This window comes from Oncorhynchus mykiss, chromosome 1, assembly GCF_013265735.2.
Source record: "Oncorhynchus mykiss isolate Arlee chromosome 1, USDA_OmykA_1.1, whole genome shotgun sequence".
Lineage (NCBI taxonomy): Eukaryota > Metazoa > Chordata > Actinopteri > Salmoniformes > Salmonidae > Oncorhynchus > Oncorhynchus mykiss.
Window position 1 is genome coordinate 15132007 of NC_048565.1, and position 21057 is coordinate 15153063.

Here is a 21057-nt window from a genome sequence, read left to right on the forward strand (position 1 = left end):
GCCTGTGACTAGTGGTTGTGTAAGGATGGTACAGTTCCTTCTAGTTTTATGAGTCATCGTTAAAGAGGAAATCTGCAGTTGTTACATCTATTTTTGACTTATACTTTAATGTTTTATACCCCTTGATTCTTGAAGAAAACTTTTTATAAATGCCTCATGAGCTTAGTTCAACTGTCAACTCACCAGAGCCCAAAATATAAGTGTTTTACTCCAATGTTTGTAAACATTGTAAATGTACACAAACACTGTTTAAAACATAATGTTGATATCTTGGATGATCAGGGCTCTGTTTATGAATTTGAGAAATGGTTACATTTCTTCAGGCCCATCCCTCAGCTTTTTACAAAAACAAATAGGGTGACCACAATTGTTTACTCATGTTAGCTGTGAGTGTTTTCATCTGCATCCTTATTATGAGTGTATGTCTGCTGTGGCTACAGTTCTCTAGGATTTAGGCCTTACTAAACTTTATTTGAGACTGATACGGTCATGGAGTCATTGGATATTAAACAGTCAATCCGATAGCAAATCACAAAGTTCAACAGTTAGTCTTCTGTCTTGGTGAAATGGCTATATAAGGACAAGTATATGGACAGTCAACATTACTCTGTCAGTGTCACAGCAGCATTATTTGCATGGCATTTTGAATATGGAAGATTGTGAGTACAAGGGGAGAGGGTGTAAAATGTAACCACACAGTATGTAGGCCAGGCTATCAAATCAAATGATATTTGTCACGTGTGGAATACAACAGGTGTAGGTAGACCTTACCTGTGAAATGCTTACTTACAAGCCTTTAACCAACAATGCAGTTCAAGAAATGGAGTCAAGAAAATATTTACTAACTAGACTAAAGTAAAAAGTAACAATAAAATAATGAGGCTAGTCAATCACAGCCAGACTTTCAGGGGAAGTTGGGTGTAAATGTATTCATTAATTTTTAAATTAAGAATACCTTTCCTGAACTAACACTTATTTATCTTTTGCTTACTTGCTATGACTTTGCTGATAGCTACTTTGAGGGAAAATGTACTTCCTATGACTGTGGTGTAGTTGTCCTACCTAGCTATTTTAAGATGAATGCACTAATTGTCACTCTGGTTAAGAGACTGGGCCTCTCTTATTACATTCATTTACATTTTTGTAATTTAGCAGACACTTATCAGATGAAAACAAAGTCCTCAAAGGTCCACACAATTCAAACTTTTGTACCTGATCTTACATTAACGTCACTGGAATGTTTGTGTGGAAGTTGGCCTCATTTGCCCTATTTTAAGTTAAAATATTTTTATTTTATAGACAAGGCTGCAGTACATTCACTCATCTATTAAGCCCTTTGTTAGATCACATGCAGTGGACATGGTACATTTTTTGTTTTGTCGAGAAGCATTGGATGAAATGACAGTTTTCTGCTACCATAGAAACAAGAATGTATTATTATTTCCATGTCTGCTACTGCATTGTGAGTGGGACCATAGCAGTTCCAGGCACAATGACCTCATTGACTGTCAACCTTCCCAAAAACACACAGGGATATTTATCATCATCTCTGTGTAGATTATCATAGTCTGTCAGACTCAATCGCTGATTGCTCCAGCACACGTATTATAGCCAATTCTCAGCACTTAGGCTCTCCCAGGCTTTATGGGAAACACACTCCCTCTGCCTGGCCCACTCATCTCAGCACCAATGTGGGGGTGTTTCCTTCTCCTGTGTCATAAGTAAACACTTAGCTTGTTAGCTATTCTACTTCCCTACTCAGATTGGTAACTCAGTCAGTCCACCCCTCCGGGCTATTTTCAGCCTGTGGAATCCCCACCCAGGTCGTCAACACCTGCTGTTGACATCAGGTGTGGCTTTTTTTTATGCTGGCCACAAGCAAATTATGCAGCAGAGACAGGGAATGCAGAGGTAGTGGTGGAGCACAAACAAAGATGTCATTTGAATATTATACATGTCCATCTTGAACCAGACACAAGGATAAGTGCAGGCAAAAACAAAAGCCAGTGGCATGGCAGGAGACAAAGTAGCAATGCAGGAAGCATAATGTTTCTGGCTCTGCATACTAGCTAACCAGTACCAGCATCAGGGAGTATCTTCTACATTGAAAATCAGTACCGTACTAGTCTGATCTGTCTGTTTACGCATGTCGTACCAGATGCATTTCCTTCATATTGTTCATTTCCTTTTGCTGTGAGTGTTGTTCATTGTCATGAACAAGGTTCATTACCGACTGCTTTGTCACTATTGAGAGCACTACTTTTGTAAGGTAGGCCTACACAGCAGGCTTTTTGTACTGGCATCCTTACATGTTCTTGCTATTAATTTCTAGAGGAAAAGGGAGTTGACATGGACTAGTAGGTGACAGCATGTACCTGCATATGTTTGTTTTGGTCTACTACAGGCTCAGACATGCTTCATAGTTGGCGTGTGATTACACAATGATTTATTGGGAGTGACTCGTTTGGTTATTTCATGATAGTCACACTATATTAGGTTTGTGTATATTAGTCATGTGAAACACCATGCTTTGATATGTAGTGGTTGAATTTAAATAGATTTGCATTCACTTTTTGAAAGTATCCCTTTTTGATGTAAACAGAACTTTCCATACATGTTTGGCCATGGAAGTGGTGGTCAGAAAGGGACTTTTAGACCTGAATGCCACTGGAAAAGAGATGGTTTAGTTTGATATTATTTAAAAGCTTACAAACAGGGTTGTTTCTTGTGAAAAGTTTTTAAATCAAGGTTCTGAAATGTTTAACCTTTTAACGTCTATCTAAAAACGCATAAACTCAGATTTTTTAAAATCTCTTCCGGGCATTTGTAATTTAGCTGGTACACCATTGAAATTTTAAATGGTGAATTGAATTGACATTTTCATTTCTTATTATTACCACAAAGATGGTCATCGGTCCACCCACTGTCAAATGACAACTTGGTAATGTCTATTCTATATTTCTATGACTTCAATAGGTTTCCTATGGAGGATTGTCAGTATAATTTAAAACAACAAATATTCCAATTCAACTGAAGATTCTCTGATGTGTGGATCTCCTTTGTGTTACCATTTGAAAGTTGAAATGTCAACTTTGAAAGGCACTGGCCTACACACAGTACACCATAATGTCAAAGTGGAATCATGTTTTTAGACATTTTACAAGTTTAATAAAAAATGAAAAGGCACAAGTTCAGGATAAAAGCTGATATGTATTGAGTTAAGTATTCAACCCCTTATGGCAAGCCTAAATAAGTTCAGGATAAAACATTTGCTTAACTAGTTACATACACTACTGGTCAAAAGTTTTAGAACACCTACTCCTTCAAGGGTTTTTCTTTTCTTTTTACTATTTTCTACATTGTAGACTAATAGTGAAGACATCAAAACTATGAAATAACACACATGGAATCATGTAGTAAACCAAAAAATTGTTAAACAAATCAAAATATATTTGAGATTCCTCAAATAGCCACCCACTGCCTTGATGACAGCTTTGCACACTCTTGGCATTCTCTCAACTAGCTTCACCTGGAATGCTTTTCCAACAGTCTTGAAGGAGTTCCCACATAAGCTAAGCACTTGTCTGCTTTTCCTTCACTATTATTACATGATTCCATGTGTTATTTCATAGTTTCGATGTCTTCACTATTATTCTACAATGTAGAAATTAGTTTAAAAATGAATACAAAAAACTTGAATGAGTATGTGTTCTACAACTTTTGACTGGTAGTATAAATTGCATGGACTCTGCAATAATAGTGTTTAACATGACTTTTGAATGACGACATCTCTGTACCCCACCCAATTATCTGTAAGGTCCCTCAGTCGAGCAGTGAAATTCAACCACAAAGACCAGGGAGGTTCGTGACCTGAAAATAGTTGTCTAGCAATGATCAACAACCAATTTGACAAAACTTGAAGAATTTTGAAAAGAATAATGGGCAAATGTTGCACAATCCATGTTTGGAAAGCTCTTGGAGACTTACCCAGAAAGACTCACAGCTGTAATCACAGCCAAAGGTGATTTTTAACATGTATTGACTCAGGGGGTTGAATACTCATCTAATCAAGATATATTAGTGTTTTATTTTTTAACAAACGTTAGAATTTTTATGCCACTTTCATTAGAGTATTTTGTGTAGATAGTTGACAATTAAATCTATTTTAATCCTACTGTTTAACACCACAATGTGTAGAAAGTCAAGGTGTGTGAATACTTTGTGAAGGCAATGTAGAAACGTACCATTGTTACATATTTAGACTGGTGCTAGAGCATAATGAATAGGAGGTTGAAAAGTTGCAGAATTGTCCTTTAATGTAATTCTCCTAACCTTTTACCTAAATTCTCCTAACCTTTTACCTAAATTCTCCTAACCTTTTACCTAAATTCTCCTAACCTTTTACCTAAATTCTCCTAACCTTTTACCTAAATTCTCCTAACCTTTGTCGTTGTAGTTCTCTTAACCACCAACATAAATTCTCCTTTGTTACAACACAACCAGATTTCAGAGAAAGATGTACTGAGTGTAAAAAACATTTGGAACACCTTCCTAATATTGATTTGCACCCGCCTTTGCCCTCAGAACAGCGTCAATTTGTCAGGGCCTGCTACAAGGTGTCAAGCGTTCCACAGGAATGTTGGCTCCATGATTCCCACAGTTGTGTCACATTAGCTGGATGTCCTTTGGGTGTTGGATCATTCTTGATACACATGGGGAAACTGTTTTAAAGTGGAAAAACCCAGCAGAGTTGGAGTTCTTGACACACTCAAACCGGTACGCCTGGCACTTACTACCATACCCTGTTCAAAGACACTTAAATATTTTGTCTTGCACATAAACAATCCATGTCTCATTTGTCTCGAGGCTTAAAAAATATTCTTAAACCTGTCTTCTTCCCTTCATCTACACTGATTTTGAAGTGGATGTAACAAGTGACATCAATAAAGGATCATAGCTTTCTCTTGTTTTCACCTGGTCAGTCTCATTGAAAGATGTGTTCCTAATGTTTTGTACACTCGGTGTATAATACTACACGTCCTCCAAGATTTCTGATAAGTTATGTCATCCAATCCGTATGCTTTTGTACGACCAGGTAAGACGTATGATTATTGTACGACTGCTATTCCATTCGTAATGTATCATACTAAATGAAGGCGAACATATTTGCGTACCAAATCTTCAGAATTGCCCTGAGGCCAGGTTGAACATCTAGCCTAGGGGTTCACTTGCTGTAGCTGAAATGTGGACATTCAGTTATAGTAACCTGTTCTTATGCAGCAACAAGATGCTGTCACTCCCCATTGAAACCCCAAACTTCCTGTTTTGAGATGAGTGCTTGTTATTGGACTAGGGAGGGTCCTAAAATAGCCGGAACAAGTAAATAATCAGCCTTCTGGCATTTAATGAACACTGCTGCTGGGGCAGGGAACACCCCAACACTCCCTGACCCCAGTGTGAAGACAAATCGGGATGTTTTTTGACATCCTGCTGGTTTTGTCCTTTTACTGGAAGGGCAGCCAGGTGAATCAAGTTCAGAACATCGTTGGGTAGTTAAGCAAATTTTAATGTTTTTTCTTCCCACATGTTTAACCTGTTTCCCGTTTGGTGTATGCAGTTGAAATGCTTACTGTTCTGTTTCACTTTGTCTTTCAGGTCATACCACATACTGAGTGTTCATAATGTCTGAACATTTAGATGAAAATTGATGTTCGGAATAGTTTTATTTTATTACAGTGGAATCTGTCAGATCTTTTGCATTTCAAAAAGAAAACAAACCACACGCGACAACACACTTTAGGATCTACCTTTCTTTGAAAAAGAAAGCATCTGTCGAAGCTACAGTGCTTCCCCCAGAGACCTCCGTGGGTGACGATGCCTGTGCAAGCGCCGCAATGGACGGAATTCCTGCTGTGTCCCATCTGCACACAGCTGTTCGAGGAGAGCCTCCGCAAGCCCATCAGCCTGGGCTGCGGCCACACCGTCTGCAAGATGTGCCTGAACAAGCTGCATCGCAAGGCCTGCCCCTTCGACCAGACGGCTATCGCTACCGACATTGAGCTGCTGCCAGTCAACACAGCCCTGCTGCAGCTGGTGGGAGGACAGGTGAGACAGACGCTAGGTTGGTACTATTTGCTAGGCAAGGCTATACAACGGGTGTATATTTGACTGTGAAATACTTACAAGCACTTTCCCAACAATGCAGTTTAAAAAGTAAGAAAATTAGCAAATAAAAATAGTAACACAAATAACAATAACAAGGCTAGATACACAAGAGGTACCGAGTCAATGTGCAGGGTTACGAGGTAGTTGAGATAATACAGTGCATTTGGAAAATATTCAGACCCCTTGACTTTCATCACATTTTGTTACGTTACAGCCTTATTCTAAAATTAATTTAGAATGTTTTCCTTCAATCTACACACAATACCCCATATTGACAAAGTGAAAACAGGTTTTTAGAACTTTTAGGAAATGTATTAAACATAAAACTACTTTATTTACATAATTATTCAGACCCTTTGCTATGAGACTTGAATTTGAACTCCGGTGCATCCTGTTTCCATTTCTCATCCTTGAGATGTTTCTACAACTTGATTGGAGTCCACCTGTTGTAAATTCAATTGATTGGACATGATTTGGAAAGGCACACACCTGTGTATGTAAGGTCCCATGGTTGACAGTGCATGTCAGAATAAAATCCAAGCCATGAGGTCAAAGGAATTGTCCGTATGGCTCAGAGACAGGATTGTGTCGAGGCACAGATCTGGGGAAGGGTACCAAAATATTTCTGCAGCATTGAAGGTCCTCAAGAACACAGTGACCTCCATCATTCTTCAATGGAAGTTTGGAACCACCAAGACTCTTCCTAGAGCTGGCTGCCTGTCTAAACTGAGCAATCGGGGGAGAAAAGCCTTGGTCAGGGTGGTGACCAAAAACCCAATGGTCATTCTGACAAGGCTCCAGAGTTCCTCTGTGGAGATAGTTGTCCTTCTGGAAGGTTCTCCCAACTCTGCAGCACTCCACCAATCAGGCCTTTATGGGGGAGTGGCCAGACGGAAGCCACTCCTCAGTGAAAAGCACCATTTTCCACCGCCATGATGGTGGCTAATGCAACTTCCTGATATTGTGCCCTGCTTTCAGTCAGGGGTAAACAACAGACTGCTGCAACCTGATTGGCAGAATGCGATACGCAACTTCCGGGACTAGCATTTCTAGGCGTTAGCCACTTCAGCATGTTTGTGGAAAATTGTGTTTCATAAAGGAAAGTATGTATGTCCCCTCGCGGTTTCTTGCCATTTTTTAAATCTAGTTAACGGGGAAGTCAATGGCTTTGCAGCCTGAATGGAGAATCTTTTAGGTACGAACCGGTCCACAGGGGATACCAGTGTATTGCCGGCTGCATACAACGCGTTTGTCGGTAAGATGGAAACGACTCAATATTGCCATCTGCCGGCCTTTGGGCTAAGTGGATTTCAGTGTGTTCTAGACCTGTGTCAGTGGTCTTCATCTCTCTATTGTTTGAATCAAATATTAAACCTATGCTGTACCTCACCCTGCTTTCACCCCTTCCAGGGCTGACCCACACACACTCAAATGTTTTTTTTTGCATTAAGGTCACCCAGAGCATTTGGGACCATCTGCCAATATGGCTGGTAAGCTTAGACATTTCCCAGCCAGTGCCAAAATCTACCAGCATTTGGCTGGTGTTATTTTTGCCTCCATAATCCCAAACAAACAGCCTTTGAAAAGGAGCTCACAAAGGTCTGCATTTGATTTCTCTGCAAACTATTGCAGTTTCATCCACAAGCACATGAAAGGGGAAGACTACACTGACCGTGTGAGACTGCCTGTGTATTTCTCTTAGTGTGTGTACGCACACGTGTCACATCTGTGTTTGTGTGTTCTCACGACACATACAAGAGTGCCCTTTAGTTCTCTGATATGAGGAAAAGGGAAACTAGATCTGTCCCTATCAAGTGGTTCAAAAGATACTGGATGTAAATTACTTCCTGTTTTGAATGGCTTGTTCTCTACTCTGGCTTTTGGGAAATGATGGCACAGTATACTGAGTCCTAGATCTGTTTGTACTGTCTGACCAACTCTAATGGTCACGCCCACACATTATCTGGGACCAGGCTACAATGCACCCCCATTGGATATGAATGCCAGGCAATCTGGATAGACTCTTGGGGCAATATCTCAATCCTTTGGCGTACAAATCTTCTGTTGATACCAAAGTCTTAGAAGAACCCTGCAGATTTTTTTTATTTAGATTTATTTTATTTCACCTTTATTTAACCAGGTAGGCCAGTTGAGAACAAGTTCTCATGTACAACTGTGACCTCGCCAAGATAAAGCAAAGCAGTGCAACAAAAACAACACAGAATTGTTATCATTAACACTGGAGTGATAGATGTGCAGATGATGTGCAAGTAGAGATACTGAGGTACAAAAGGGCAAGAGGGTAAGTAACAATATGGAGATGAGGTAGTAGGGTGTGCTATTTACAGATTGGCTGTGTACAGGTACAGTGATCGGTAAGCTGCTCTGACAGACTATGCTTAAAGTTAGAGAGGGCAATATAAGGCTTCGTGATTTTTGCAATTCGTTCCAGTCATTGGCAGCAGAGAACTGGAAGGAGAGGCAGCCAAATGAAGTGTTGGCTTTGGGGATGACCAGTGAAATATACCTGCTGGAGCGTGTGCTACGGGTGGGTGTTGCTATGGTGACCAGTGAGCTGAGATAAGGTGGAACTTTACCGAGCAAAGACTTATAGATGACATGGAGCCAGTGGGTTTGGCGACGAATATGTAGTGAGGGCCAGCCAACGAGAACATACAGGTCGCAGTGGTGGGTAATATATGGGGATTTGGTGACAAAGCGGATGGCACTGTGATAGACTACATCCAGTTTGCTTAGTAGAGTGTTGGGGGCTATTTTGCAAATGACATCGCCGAAGTCAAGGATCGGTAGGATAGTCCGTTTTACGAGGGTATGTTTGGCAGCATGAGTGAAGGAGGCTTTGTTGCGAAATAGGAAGCCCATTCTATATTTAATTTTGGATTGGAGATGCTTAATGTGAGCGTGGAAGGAGAGTTTACAGTCTAACCAGACACCTAGGTATTTGTAGTTGTCCACATATTCTAGGTCAGAAACGTCCAGAGTAGTGATGCTAGTCGTGCGGGGGAGTGGGGGCAGCAATCAGTTGAAGAGCATGCACTTAGTTTTACTAGATACTATCCCATCCTCACACTTCTGTGAGGGGGGGTCATTTACACTTGTTTGTCAGGTTGCAATCGACGGTTCATTCGATCATGTGTCAGATGTTTGCGGAGACCATTTTCAGGATTGTGCTTCTCTTATGGATTGTTTAAGGAGCGTTCTGAACCATCTCACTATATTCCCCATTTGGGATATTTCAGATGTGTTAAGAAGATGGACAGGGACTCTGCTGCCCTAGCTTCAGGGGGAAGCTGGTTTCACCATTGAGGTGCCAGGACAGAGAAGAGCTTGGGCTGAGTGGGAGCTGCCCTCCCGTAGGGGTGGGGCCAAGAGACCAGAGGTGGCTGAACAGTCTACTTGGGTTGATGTGTAGGGTTTGAGCAGAACCTTAAGGTAGGGACTCTGTCCGTAGGCATGTACCATGGCCTTGTAGTGGATCCGAGCTTCGACTGGAAGCCAGTGGAGTCTACGGAGGAGGGAATTTAGGAAGGTTGAACACCAGGCGGGCTGCAGCGTTTTGGATCATTTTCAGGGGTTTGATGGCACAAGCGGGGAGCCCAGCCAACAGTGAGTTGCAGTAATCCAGACGGGAGAGGACAAGTGCCTGGATTAGGACCTGCGGTGCTTCCTGTGTGCGTTAGGGTCGTACTCTATGGATGTTGTAGAGCAGAAGCGAGTCATTGCTTTGATGTTTGCAGAGAATGATAGGGTGTTGTCCAGGGTCACACCAAGGTTCTTTGCACTTCTTTGGTCACACCAAGGTTCTTTGCAGGCCTTCCCCGGAAGGAAGAGCAGCTCCGTCGTGTTGAGTTTGAGGTGGTGAACCGACAACCAAGCTGAGATATCTGCCAGGCAAGTGGAGATGCATGTCACCACCTGGGTGTCAGAAATATAAAAGTAGTTGAGGGCAATCCACATACCAATGATAGGAGAGACCATGTGAGGCTATGATGCAACTGAGTGACTTTGTGTAATAGTGTGAAAAGGAGAGGGTCTAGAACCGAGCCCTGAGGGACACCAGTAGTGAGAGTATGTGGTGCAGACACAGATCCTCTCCATGTCACCTCGTAGGAGCGACCTACCAGGTAGGATGCAATCCAAGAGTGTGTAGAGCTTGAGACACTCAGCCCTGAGAGGGTGAGGAGGAGATTCTGATGGTTCACGGTGTCAAAGGCAGCAGATAGATCTAGGAGGATGAGAACAGAGAGTCCGTTTTGGCACTGCGGAGAGCCTCCGTGACAAAGAGAAGAGCGATCTCGGTTGAGTGACCCATCTTACAGCCTGACTGGTTAGGGTCAAGAATATCGTTCTGAGAGAGATGGCGAGAGAGCTGGTCAGACGGTGCGCACAAGTGTTTTGGAAAGAAAAGCAAGAAGTTTATTGGTTTCTTGAAGGGATGCAGACAGTGATGAGGGAAGTGAAGAATGGGAGAAGGTCTCCAGAGATGGTCTGAAGGAGGTGACAAGTGGGCAGGTTGTCGGGCGGCCAGGCCTCACTAGTCGCAGGATTTTTCAAAGCGGTTGACAGTCGTTCGCAGGGAGCGGGTGGATGATTGGGGGAGAAGGTGGAAAATGGTTTCCTAGGGTTAGAGGCAGAAGCTTGACATTTTGTGATAAAGTGGCTTCAGTAACGGATGCAGAGGAATATAAGGTAGGGAGGAGGGAGTGAAAGGATGATGGGTCCTCCGGAAGTTTAATTTTCCTCAGCTACCCACAGCTCTGTTCTGTAAGCTTGCAGTGAGTCACCATGGAGCAGTAGAGGAGGGCCGAGCTGGCCGGGAGGAAAGGGGAGATTGCGAGTCATAGGATGCGGAAAGGGAAGATGGTAGGGTCGACGAGGCAGAATCAGGAGACATGTGGGAGAAGGATTTAGCAGATGATGGGATAGAAGAGGAGAGTAGTGGGAGAGAGAGTGGCGATGGTGCATGACCATCTGGGTAGGGGCTAAGGGCTAGGGATGGATGAGAGGGAGGGGGTTGCCATGAGATTAGTAGACAAACAACCTCTAGTAAAGATGAGGTCAAACGTATTGCCTGCCTTGTGAGTGGGAGGGGACTGGGAAAGGGTGAGATCCAGGGGCAATGAAAGAGTTGGAGAGAAATTAATCAAAGGCAGATGTCAGGAGGTTGGAAGTCGCCAAGTATGAAGAGCAGTGAGCCATCATCAGAAAGTTAGATTATCAAGATGTCAAGCACATTGAGGAACTCTCAAAAGGGTACCTGGTGTGCGATAGGGTTGGGCGTACAGTTTCTGTTCCATACCGGGGTATACAGTATTAACGGATGTGCACATAATTAAAAAAAAATAAAAAATGTAAGTACAAAACTATTTAGGCAACAAGGATCTTGATCCAGGAAAGGATTGAATGCTGTAACCAAGAGGCTTGATTTTTGACGCCTAGCCACTTAGCTAGCAAGTTAGCAAACCAAATGCACAGCTGGAGCCCTGAGCTAGATATAATTTATTTGACACATCTTAGATTTCTTATAATTAATCCTAACTCATAAGCAGCGGTGTAGCACGCAGCCCCAGAGAGAGCAGCTGTGGAAGCAGTATTCTCTGGGGTGATACATGTCTTCGTCAGGGCCAAAAAGTCAATGAACTGAAGGGCAGCATAGGGTGAGAAACTCAGCGTTCTTGACCGCAGAATGCTGCCGGGGTGCAGGATTCCACATGGGTTGTGCGCATAGGGTGCATTAAATTAGAAGGGTTGCAGCCAAGGGGTGGGGAGTGTCTAATGCCTACAGGGAGAGGAGGGAACTGGGATAGAAAACACACACGCGCACACAGTTGCCAAAGCTACAAAATGAGAATCTGAAAATGACTAGGTAAGATACTCAAGTGAGAGTGGAGCCCTCCTCTCTTTCCTTCCTCCAATAAATCTGCAGAACAGTCTTTGTTTCGGCAACGGTCTTCGTTTTGACAACGACACCGCCGCTGACACTGATTACCAAAACCTCAACAGTCACAAATTGCCCTGCCCCTTAATCCTGGTTGATGTGTCAACAATCATCTGCAAGTTATGAGCAGTTCACACCACAAGTACGCAACTGGGGAGACATATAGCACTTAAAGCAGATGGCCCTAGATAGCAAAAAGACTACCAGACAGCAACTCAAATTATACTTATCACTCCTGGAGATATCAGGAGTCCTCTAGCTATAGATTTAAGTATTTGTTTCTCTCTTTTTGCACACACACACACACACACACACACACACACACACACACACACGTGTAAATGTAAGCTGCATTTCAACGTATGTGTTGTGACCTTGGTGTATTATATTCTCTCCCCAGGTGCCCAAACGGCAGCCGACCACCTTGGTGACAGGGGCAGAGGACATAGCCCACTATGAGAAAGCCAGTGAGTGTGTGGAGGAGCTGGCTCAGTACCTGAAACCCCTGAGCAACAGCAGAGGTCAGTCAGATACCACCTCATCCTGCTACAGTCACAACCATTGCTCATGAATTGTGGGACAAGCCTCTATTAATTGCTCAACATATCATATTTAATAGCAACAGTTTCAACCACTCCTCTTTTTTTTATCCACTCACAATCCTCATTCTAGTCTAGTGCTCTCATTGTCTTCTTGAATGGTGCTTTCTCTCTCTCCCTCATCTTGAATGGTGCTTTCTCTTTCTCTCCCTCATCTTAAATGGTGCTTTCTCTTTCTCTCCCTCATATTGAATGGTGCTTTCTCTCTCTCTCCCTCATCTTGAATGGGACTTTCTCTCTCTCTCCCTCATCTTGAATGGTGCTTTCTCTCTCTCTCCCTCATCTTGAATGGGGCTTTCTCTCTCTCTCCCTCATCTTGAATGGGACTTTCTCTCTCTCTCCCTCATATTGAATGGTGCTTTCTCTCCCTCATCTTGAATGGTGCTTTCTCTTTCTCTCCCTCATATTGAATGGTGCTTTCCCCCTCTCTCCCTCATCTTGAATGGGACTTTCTCTTTCTCCCCCTCATATTGAATGGTGCTTTCTCTCTCTCTCCCTCATATTGAATGGTGCTTTCTCTCTCTCTCCCTCATCTTGAATGGGGCTTTCTCTCTCCCTCATCTTGAATGGGGCTTTTTCTCTCTCCCTCATCTTGAATGGTTCTCTCCCTCATCTTGAATGGTGCTTTTTCTCTCTCTCTCTCCCTCATCTTGAATGGTTCTCTCCCTCATCTTGAATGGTGCTTTTTCTCTCTCCCTCATCTTGAATGGTTCCCTCCCTCATCTTGAATGGTTCCCTCCCTCATCTTGAATGGTGCTTTCTCTCTCTCTCCCTCATCTTGAATGGTGCTTTCTCTCTCTCTCCCTCATCTTGAATGGTGCTTTCTCTCTCTCTCCTTCATCTTGAATGGGGCTTTCTCTCTCTCTCTCCCTCATCTTGAATGGTGCTTTTTCTCTCTCTCCCTCATCTTGAATGGTTCTCTCCCTCATCTTGAATGGGGCTTTTTCTCTCCCTCATCTTGAATGGTGCTTTCTCTCTCTCTCCCTCATATTGAATGATGCTTTCTCTCTCTCTCCCTCATCTTGAATGGTGCTTTCTCTCTCTCTCCCTCATCTTGAATGGTGCTTTTTCTCTCTCTCTCTCCCTCATCTTGAATGGTTCTCTCCCTCATCTTGAATGGGGCTTTTTCTCTCCCTCATCTTGAATGGGGCTTTCTCTCTCCCTCATCTTGAATGGGGCTTTCTCTCTCTCTCTCCCTCATCTTGAATGGTGCTTTTTCTCTCTCTCCCTCATCTTGAATGGTTCTCTCCCTCATCTTGAATGGGGCTTTTTCTCTCCCTCATCTTGAATGGTGCTTTTTCTCTCTCTCCCTCATCTTGAATGGGGCTTTTTCTCTCTCCCTCATCTTGAATGGTTCTCTCCCTCATATTGAATGGTGCTTTTTCTCTCTCCCTCATCTTGAATGGTTCCCTCCCTCATCTTGAATGGTTCCCTCCCTCATCTTGAATGGTGCTTTTTCTCTCTCTCTCCCTCATCTTTCCTTTTCCTCTCCTCCTTATCCATTTGCTTTGATACTTGTGTTTTGCTGTTCCACAATTTCCTCCTTATTGTTCACACTGGTTGTAAGTTGCTATGAATAAGCCTCTCTCACACTTCATCCTCTCCTCCAGGTGTGGGGCTGAGCACCAGCAGCGCCCAGAGTTCTCTGAGTCGGCCCATGCAGAGGAAGCTGGTGACCCTGGTGCACTGTCAGCTGGTGGAGGAGGAGGGCCGGGTGAGGGCCACGCGGGCGGCCAGGTCTCTGGGGGAGCGCACCGTCACTGAGCTCATTCTGCAGCACCAGAACCCCCAGCAGCTCTCCTCCAACCTGTGGGCTGCAGTCAGGGCAAGGGGCTGCCAGTTTCTCGGCCCAGGTAACACGTATACAATAGCGACGTGCCACTGACGTTCTAGCTTTCTCAGCCATCTTTTTTTCTGTGTTTTGAGTGGTGCAAAATCCATTTGTCACTTAAATCTCGCTGGATTGATTTGCTTTCCTTTTACTCCTGTGACTCTTTCGTACTCTTGCCTGTTCTTTTTCCCCCGTTAATGTTACAACCTCTGAAATGTTTGTAATGACCTGTCATACACACCCCGGTAATGGATGAACAGGGATCAAAGGGAATACATTGTCTTTAACAATGCTAAAGCTTGGTTGGGGATTTAAAGCATTGTCTCGACACTTACATCACAAGAAATAGGATGTGTTCATTTTTTGTGGAATTGAGAAATATATCATTTAATAGTTGAAATGATTACAAATTAGATGCTCTGAAATGAAAGCAACTTCCGAAAACGAACACTTGGATTATAGTGATATTATGTCTTATCTCAACTATAATGTGAAGTGTGTGTACACCTTATATATAATCTAGAGCTGAGCATGTTGTTTTGTAATCTGAGAGTATCCTGCTATTGACACTTGTTTTATGCAACAGCGCATTTGACTGCAGGTAGGTGTAGACAGAGCAAGTTTTTGGTGGTTGGAGCCCTGTCCCACCCCGTTATGTTAATAGTTTTATATATGCAAATACACCCAATGTATTTATGCAAATTAGGCACATTTTATTTGAACATCAAATCTAAAGTCTGGGCCCAAATGACATGTCAATGAATCTCATCTGAGGAAAAATGGTAAGCATATGTTGCGCTGTCTGTTGTAGCGATGCAGGAGGAGGCCCTGAAGCTGGTGCTTTTGGCTCTGGAGGACGGCTCCGCTCTATCCAGGAAGGTCCTGGTGCTGTTTGTGGTCCAGAGGTTAGAGCCACGCTTCCCCCAGGCCTCCAAGACAAGCATAGGCCATGTGGTGCAGCTCCTCTACAGGGCCTCCTGCTTCAAGGTAGGTCTGACACGACCTACAAACGGTGGTGTACAAAGTACTCAATTGTCATACTTGAGTAAAGTAAAGATTCCTTAATAGAAAATGACTCAAGTGAAATTCACAGTAAAATACTACTTAGATAAAAGTAGCCACCCTTGACCTTGATGACAGTTTTGCACACTCTTGGCATTCTCAACCAGCTTCACCTGGAATGCTTTTCCAACAGTCTTGGAGTTCCCACATATGCTGGGCACTTGTTGGCTGCTTTTCCTTCACTCTGCGGTCCAACTCATCCCAAACCATCTCAATTAGGTTGAGGTCGGATGATTGTGGAGGCCAGGTCATCTGATGCAGCACTCCATTACTCTCCTTGGTCAAATAGCCCTTACACAGCCTGGAGGTGTGTTGGGTCATTGTCCTGTTGAAAAACAAATGATGGGATGGTGTACTGCTGTGGTAGCCCTGCTGATTAAGTGTGCCTTGAATTCTAAATAAATCAGTGTCACCAGCAAAGCACCATCACACATCCTCCTTCATGCTTTACGGTGGGAACCACACATGCGGCGATCATCCATTCATCTACTCTGTGTCTCACAAAGACACTGCGGTTGGAACCAAAAATCTAAAATTTGGACTCAGACCAAAGGACAGATTTCCACTGGTCTAATGTCCATTGTTTCTTGACCCAAGCAAGTCTCTTCTTATTGGTGTCCTTTTTAGTAGTGGTTTCTTTGCAGAAATTCGACCATGAAGACCTGATCGACGCAGTCTCCTCTGAATTGTTGATGTTGAGATGTGTCTGTGAAGCATTTATTTGGGCTGCGATTTCTGAGGCTGGTAACTCTAATGAACTTATCCTCTGCGGCAGAAGTAACTCTGGGTATTCCTTTCCTTTGGTGGTCCTCATGAGAGCCAGTTCAAAGTCCTTGACATTTTCCGCATTGACTGACCTTTGTGTCTTAAAGTAATGATGGACTTTCATTTCTCTTTGCTTATTTGAGCTGTACTTGCCATAATATGGACTTGGTCTTTTACCAAATAGAGCTATCTTCTGTATACCCCTACCTTGTCACAATACAACTGATTGGCTCAAATACATTAAGAAGGAAAGAAATTCCACAAATCAACTTTTACAAAGGCACACCTGTTAATTGAATTGCATTCCATGTGACGACCTCATGAAGCTGGTTGAGAGAATGCCAAGAGTATGCAAAGCTGTCAAGGCAAAGGGTGGCTACTTTGAAGAATCTGAAATATAAAATAGGTAAGTGATTAATTTCATCTCTATTTCTGACTTGTGTAACTCTTCTACTTGGCTGGTTACTGTTTGTAAGGATTTTTCTGCTGGGCTATGTTCTCAAATAATTGTAAGGTATGCTTTCGCCGTGAAGCATTTTTGAAATCTGACACAGTGGTTGGATTCACAAGAAGTTAATCTTTAAACATATGTAAAATAGTTGTATCTTTTCTGAATTTTTATGAGTATTTCTGTATTTGAATTTGTCGCTCTGCAACCTCCCTGGATGTTGGCCAGGTGGGACACTAGTCCCACATACCCTAGAGAGGTTAACACTTTTTTGGTTACTACATGATTCCATATGTGTTATTTCATAGTTTTGATGGCTTCACTATTATTCTACAATGTAGAAAATAGTAAAAATAAAGAAACCCTTGAATGAGACTGTGTGTCCAAACCTTTGACTGGTACTGTACACCCATGCAAACATACACATGGCCGTGATCTGACTGACTGTGTCTCGGAGAGAGTTGTGATATGCAAAAAAAAAAGTTACATTCACACATGCGTATTAATTAACAAATATAAGAACCCACCAAATTGTTAATTCTTATTACATGATTCTAAGACCAGCATAGGCCATGCGGTGCAGCTCCTTTAGAGACTACTGCTTTAGGGCACGCAACTGAAAAGGTTTTAAAACATTTTAACAGAAAATGAAAATGGGAGGTAAGTCCTCCCAGTCCCTTTCAGTGCATTTTCTTCCTATTCGTGTAGTCAGTCTAATAAGCACAACTCGGATGTATCTGCCCTGATTTTGTCCTGTCTGTCATCCCGTGTATTCAGGTGACCAAGCGTGACGAGGACTCGTCCCTGATGCAGTTGAAGGAGGACTTCTGGACGTACGAGGCGCTGCGGCGCGAACACGACTCCCAGATCGTCCAGATCGCAATGGAGGGTGGCCTCCGCATCGCCCCTGACCAGTGGTCTTCCCTGCTCTACGGGGACCAGTCGCACAAGTCCCACATGCAGTCCATCATTGACAAGGTGTGTAGGAAGTGTGTGTTTTTATGTGATGGACCACATTTTGCTATAACATGACTGTTGTCCTAGCCATAGTGGTGTTGCTGTAAATTGAACAGGGATTTTGTGTGTGTGTGTCAGTTGCAGACGCCAGCGTCGTTTGCTCAGAGTGTTCAGGAGCTGACCATCGCCCTGCAGAGGACAGGTGACCCGGCCAACCTGAACCGCCTGCGACCACACCTGGAGCTGCTAGCCAACATCGACCCAAGTCCAGGTTGCTCCATTTTACATCGCACCACTACCCTTTTTACTGTATCGTCCCGACCCGGACCGAACTGTGCTGGCTCTATTTTATTGTCAGCTCAGTACAGCTTTATTTGGCTTGATTCGGCTCAGCAGTGTGACAAGTCATCAACACTCTCACTTTAAAAATGTGGAGTAAGTTGTATACCTTTTCAGATCAGTAAAAGAAACCCAAATTGAAATGCTTTTTTAAATGTAAGCAACATTGTGCCGTACATTCATAGTGCCTGTTAGTGCTCTTCCAGGTACAACGCATCTAACTGAAAAATACCTGTCTTGTCCTCCATCTTAGACTCCCCTCCCCCCACGTGGGAGCTGCTGGACACGGGCTTGGTGGCAGTGAAGACTGTGGTACACGGCCTGGTGGACTTCATCCAGAACCACAGCAAGAAGGGGAGCGACCCACAACAGGTCTGAATCTAGAAACCCATACCTCAAAATAATATCTAAATCAATAGAACAGGTCTGAAATTCTAGGTAATGCCAGGGTCATGTTCATTAGGGCATGATACGTCATTTTTCTGCCTGATGAACACGACCCATGTTTGACTCTGGAATGATACTAGTAATGGCAGTCTATAGTTGTCTGTTGGTTTATGACCATAACAGTAACGATAACAACATATTTTGGTTTGTCAATTTTAACATTTCCCCCTCCCCAGCCACCCCAGCACAGTAAATACAAGACGTACATGTGTCGGGACATGAAGCAGAAGGGGGGCTGTCCTCGAGGAACCAGCTGCACCTTCGCCCACTCTCAGGACGAGCTAGAAAAGTGAGTACAACTCTACACCCTGAGACACTCCCAATGGGGGATCATTGGACAGAATCCACATTTTACTTAACGGTAAATGATGTATTGATGTTTGGTGGAAAGTTCAATTCAGCACTGCTAGTGTGACAGCAATCATTAGGCCAGACACAGGTGTTGAAACCTCTTTCACTAACCATGTCTTTCTCCTTCTTTCTGAAGGTACCGTAAGATGAACAAGCGGCTGGCTGCCCGCCGGCCCCTCAGCTTATCCCTGACGCAGCTGAACGAGGTTGGCCTATTGCCCGAGGAGGTGGGGATGCTGGAGGGGCTGGCACACAAGGGCTTGACGAATGGCATGGTGGCGTCGGTCACAGGCTCCGCCCTGCCCCAGCTCATCTCCCGCGGTGCAGATCCCTCCTACGAGCCCATGATGCGGAAGCCCCAGTCCCAGGGAAGCCTAAGTGCCCCCAGCTCTCCTCCAGACTTGTGAGTAGATGGACATCCACAGCATCTGTCACACACACACACATACACACACACACACACACACACACTGAAATCCTTTGTCTTTCTCAGACTGGACCCGGTGCCCAATCGGGCCATGGCCCATCCCAGGATGGCAGTGGACCACCTGGCCATGCACAAGCAGATGCCCAGGAGGCCCTCCATGTACCCCCCTCAGCAGGGAGAACTCTTCTACCCCCCTGAGCCCAGGGCACCTCCATCAGTCCTGCAGTATGAGGCCTCCCAGAACCCCCCAGGTAAGGCAGCACAAACTATATATATTTTTTTTGTGATTTCCTTTTTTTTTTGTATAGATCTATGTATCTCGAGCTTATGACTCATCAGCTGATTTAAAAACTGTTTCTCTCTGGGAGCAATTGGACTTGTATATCTCCCAGTCGTGTGGTTTCATTGTGCTTATCTAACACCAATCATGTTGTCACTATTCTGTGTCCTGTCAGGTAACCCCCCCTACCCCTACCAGCCCTCTCAGTACCCACCCCAGACTCGCTACGTCCGAAACCCCCCTCCCACCAACGACCCGGCCTTGCCCTCCTACCCCGGCACCTACCCCCAGGAGCGCCAGTGTCCCCCTCCCCCTCAGCTCTCGAGTTCCCACTTCTCCAATGCCAACCCCCAAGGGTTTGCGCCTCCTCCGCATTATGACGGCCGTCGACACCCCGCCTACCCCCCTCCACCACCACAGTCCTATCCCCACCGGGAGGACCCCTCCATGCCTGCGGACGAGGCCTCCAGAGAAAGATACCTTCCTGAGGGTTACCACCCCTCTGGCCCCCACCCCAGCCACATGAGGCCCTACACCCCCAGGGTAAGAACAGGTCTGCAGTACGAGGCTCTGCTAAAGGACAGTATACATTACTCTGCCACTTATGCAATTACTTTTTAGTAGTTCAGTCATCAGCCTTACTCAGATTGAGTAAATTACCTTATTCAGCTAATCACAATAAGTGTTCAGGATAAATCCACTTCAAAAATGTATTTCCATCACTGCAAAAGTGCCCTACAGTAAAGGTGTCTACATGTCCTGTTGTACAGGAGTCTTACAGCCGGCCCCAGCCCACTCCCAGTCTGGACTACTTGCACCGCCGACGCCAGGAGATCATGGCCCAGCTGGAAGACGGGAAGCAGGTCACTCCCCCACCCTTTGCCCCCTCACCTACTCTGCCACACCACTACGAGTCCAACTACACACAGGAGGTAAGAGGGAACTCTCGGCTGGTGTCTGTGGTTATATTCAGTGGTAGCCCCAGGTGCTGTCACCGCAGTTAGTTACTTCAAAGAATAGGTTGATTTAAAAATACTGTGTTTGTGTCACAGCAACAGCAGTACTTGGAAAACTCACAAGCGTTTTCAAAGTACCGCGAGCCAGACTACGCGAGCCAGTACTCTCCTTGGTCATGTGACACTATCGGCTCCTACATTGGCAGCAAGGAGGGGAAGTCCAGAGACAGTATGGAGAGGATGGTGAGTGTCTTTAATGATCTAATCCCATTCAATGTCCTGTTTGTTTGTAAAGCTTGACTGCTTTTTAACATACCAAATCTATCTAAAGCTCAAAACATTTTCCAAAGCTCATTGTCTTGCAATAGGTCAAACATCTTTGCATTTTTTCTTCTTTGACAGATGTTAACTATTCTATAGCTTTTTTTCCTTTTACACCATGTTGACTGATTAAAGGTTACTTGCACCTTA

The 21057-nt window shown here is 44.1% G+C and overlaps 1 protein-coding gene across 2 annotated transcripts in view; it reads left to right on the top strand.

Moving 5' to 3' along the window:
* The window catches only part of LOC110488062 (roquin-1), a 28947-nt gene that overhangs the window by 1481 nt on the left and 6409 nt on the right, over nucleotides 1–21057 (top strand). For both annotated transcript variants that reach the window (XM_036948947.1, XM_036949018.1), the window contains exons 2-14: nucleotides 5656–6105; nucleotides 12525–12645; nucleotides 14334–14576; nucleotides 15366–15541; nucleotides 17607–17807; nucleotides 17925–18057; nucleotides 18379–18497; nucleotides 18749–18861; nucleotides 19060–19326; nucleotides 19417–19601; nucleotides 19806–20173; nucleotides 20401–20562; nucleotides 20683–20829. In XM_036948947.1, the coding sequence (XP_036804842.1) occupies nucleotides 5875–6105; nucleotides 12525–12645; nucleotides 14334–14576; nucleotides 15366–15541; nucleotides 17607–17807; nucleotides 17925–18057; nucleotides 18379–18497; nucleotides 18749–18861; nucleotides 19060–19326; nucleotides 19417–19601; nucleotides 19806–20173; nucleotides 20401–20562; nucleotides 20683–20829 (2466 nt within the window). In that variant the 5' untranslated portion in view covers nucleotides 5656–5874. The remainder of the gene's footprint in view (nucleotides 1–5655; nucleotides 6106–12524; nucleotides 12646–14333; nucleotides 14577–15365; nucleotides 15542–17606; nucleotides 17808–17924; nucleotides 18058–18378; nucleotides 18498–18748; nucleotides 18862–19059; nucleotides 19327–19416; nucleotides 19602–19805; nucleotides 20174–20400; nucleotides 20563–20682; nucleotides 20830–21057) is intronic.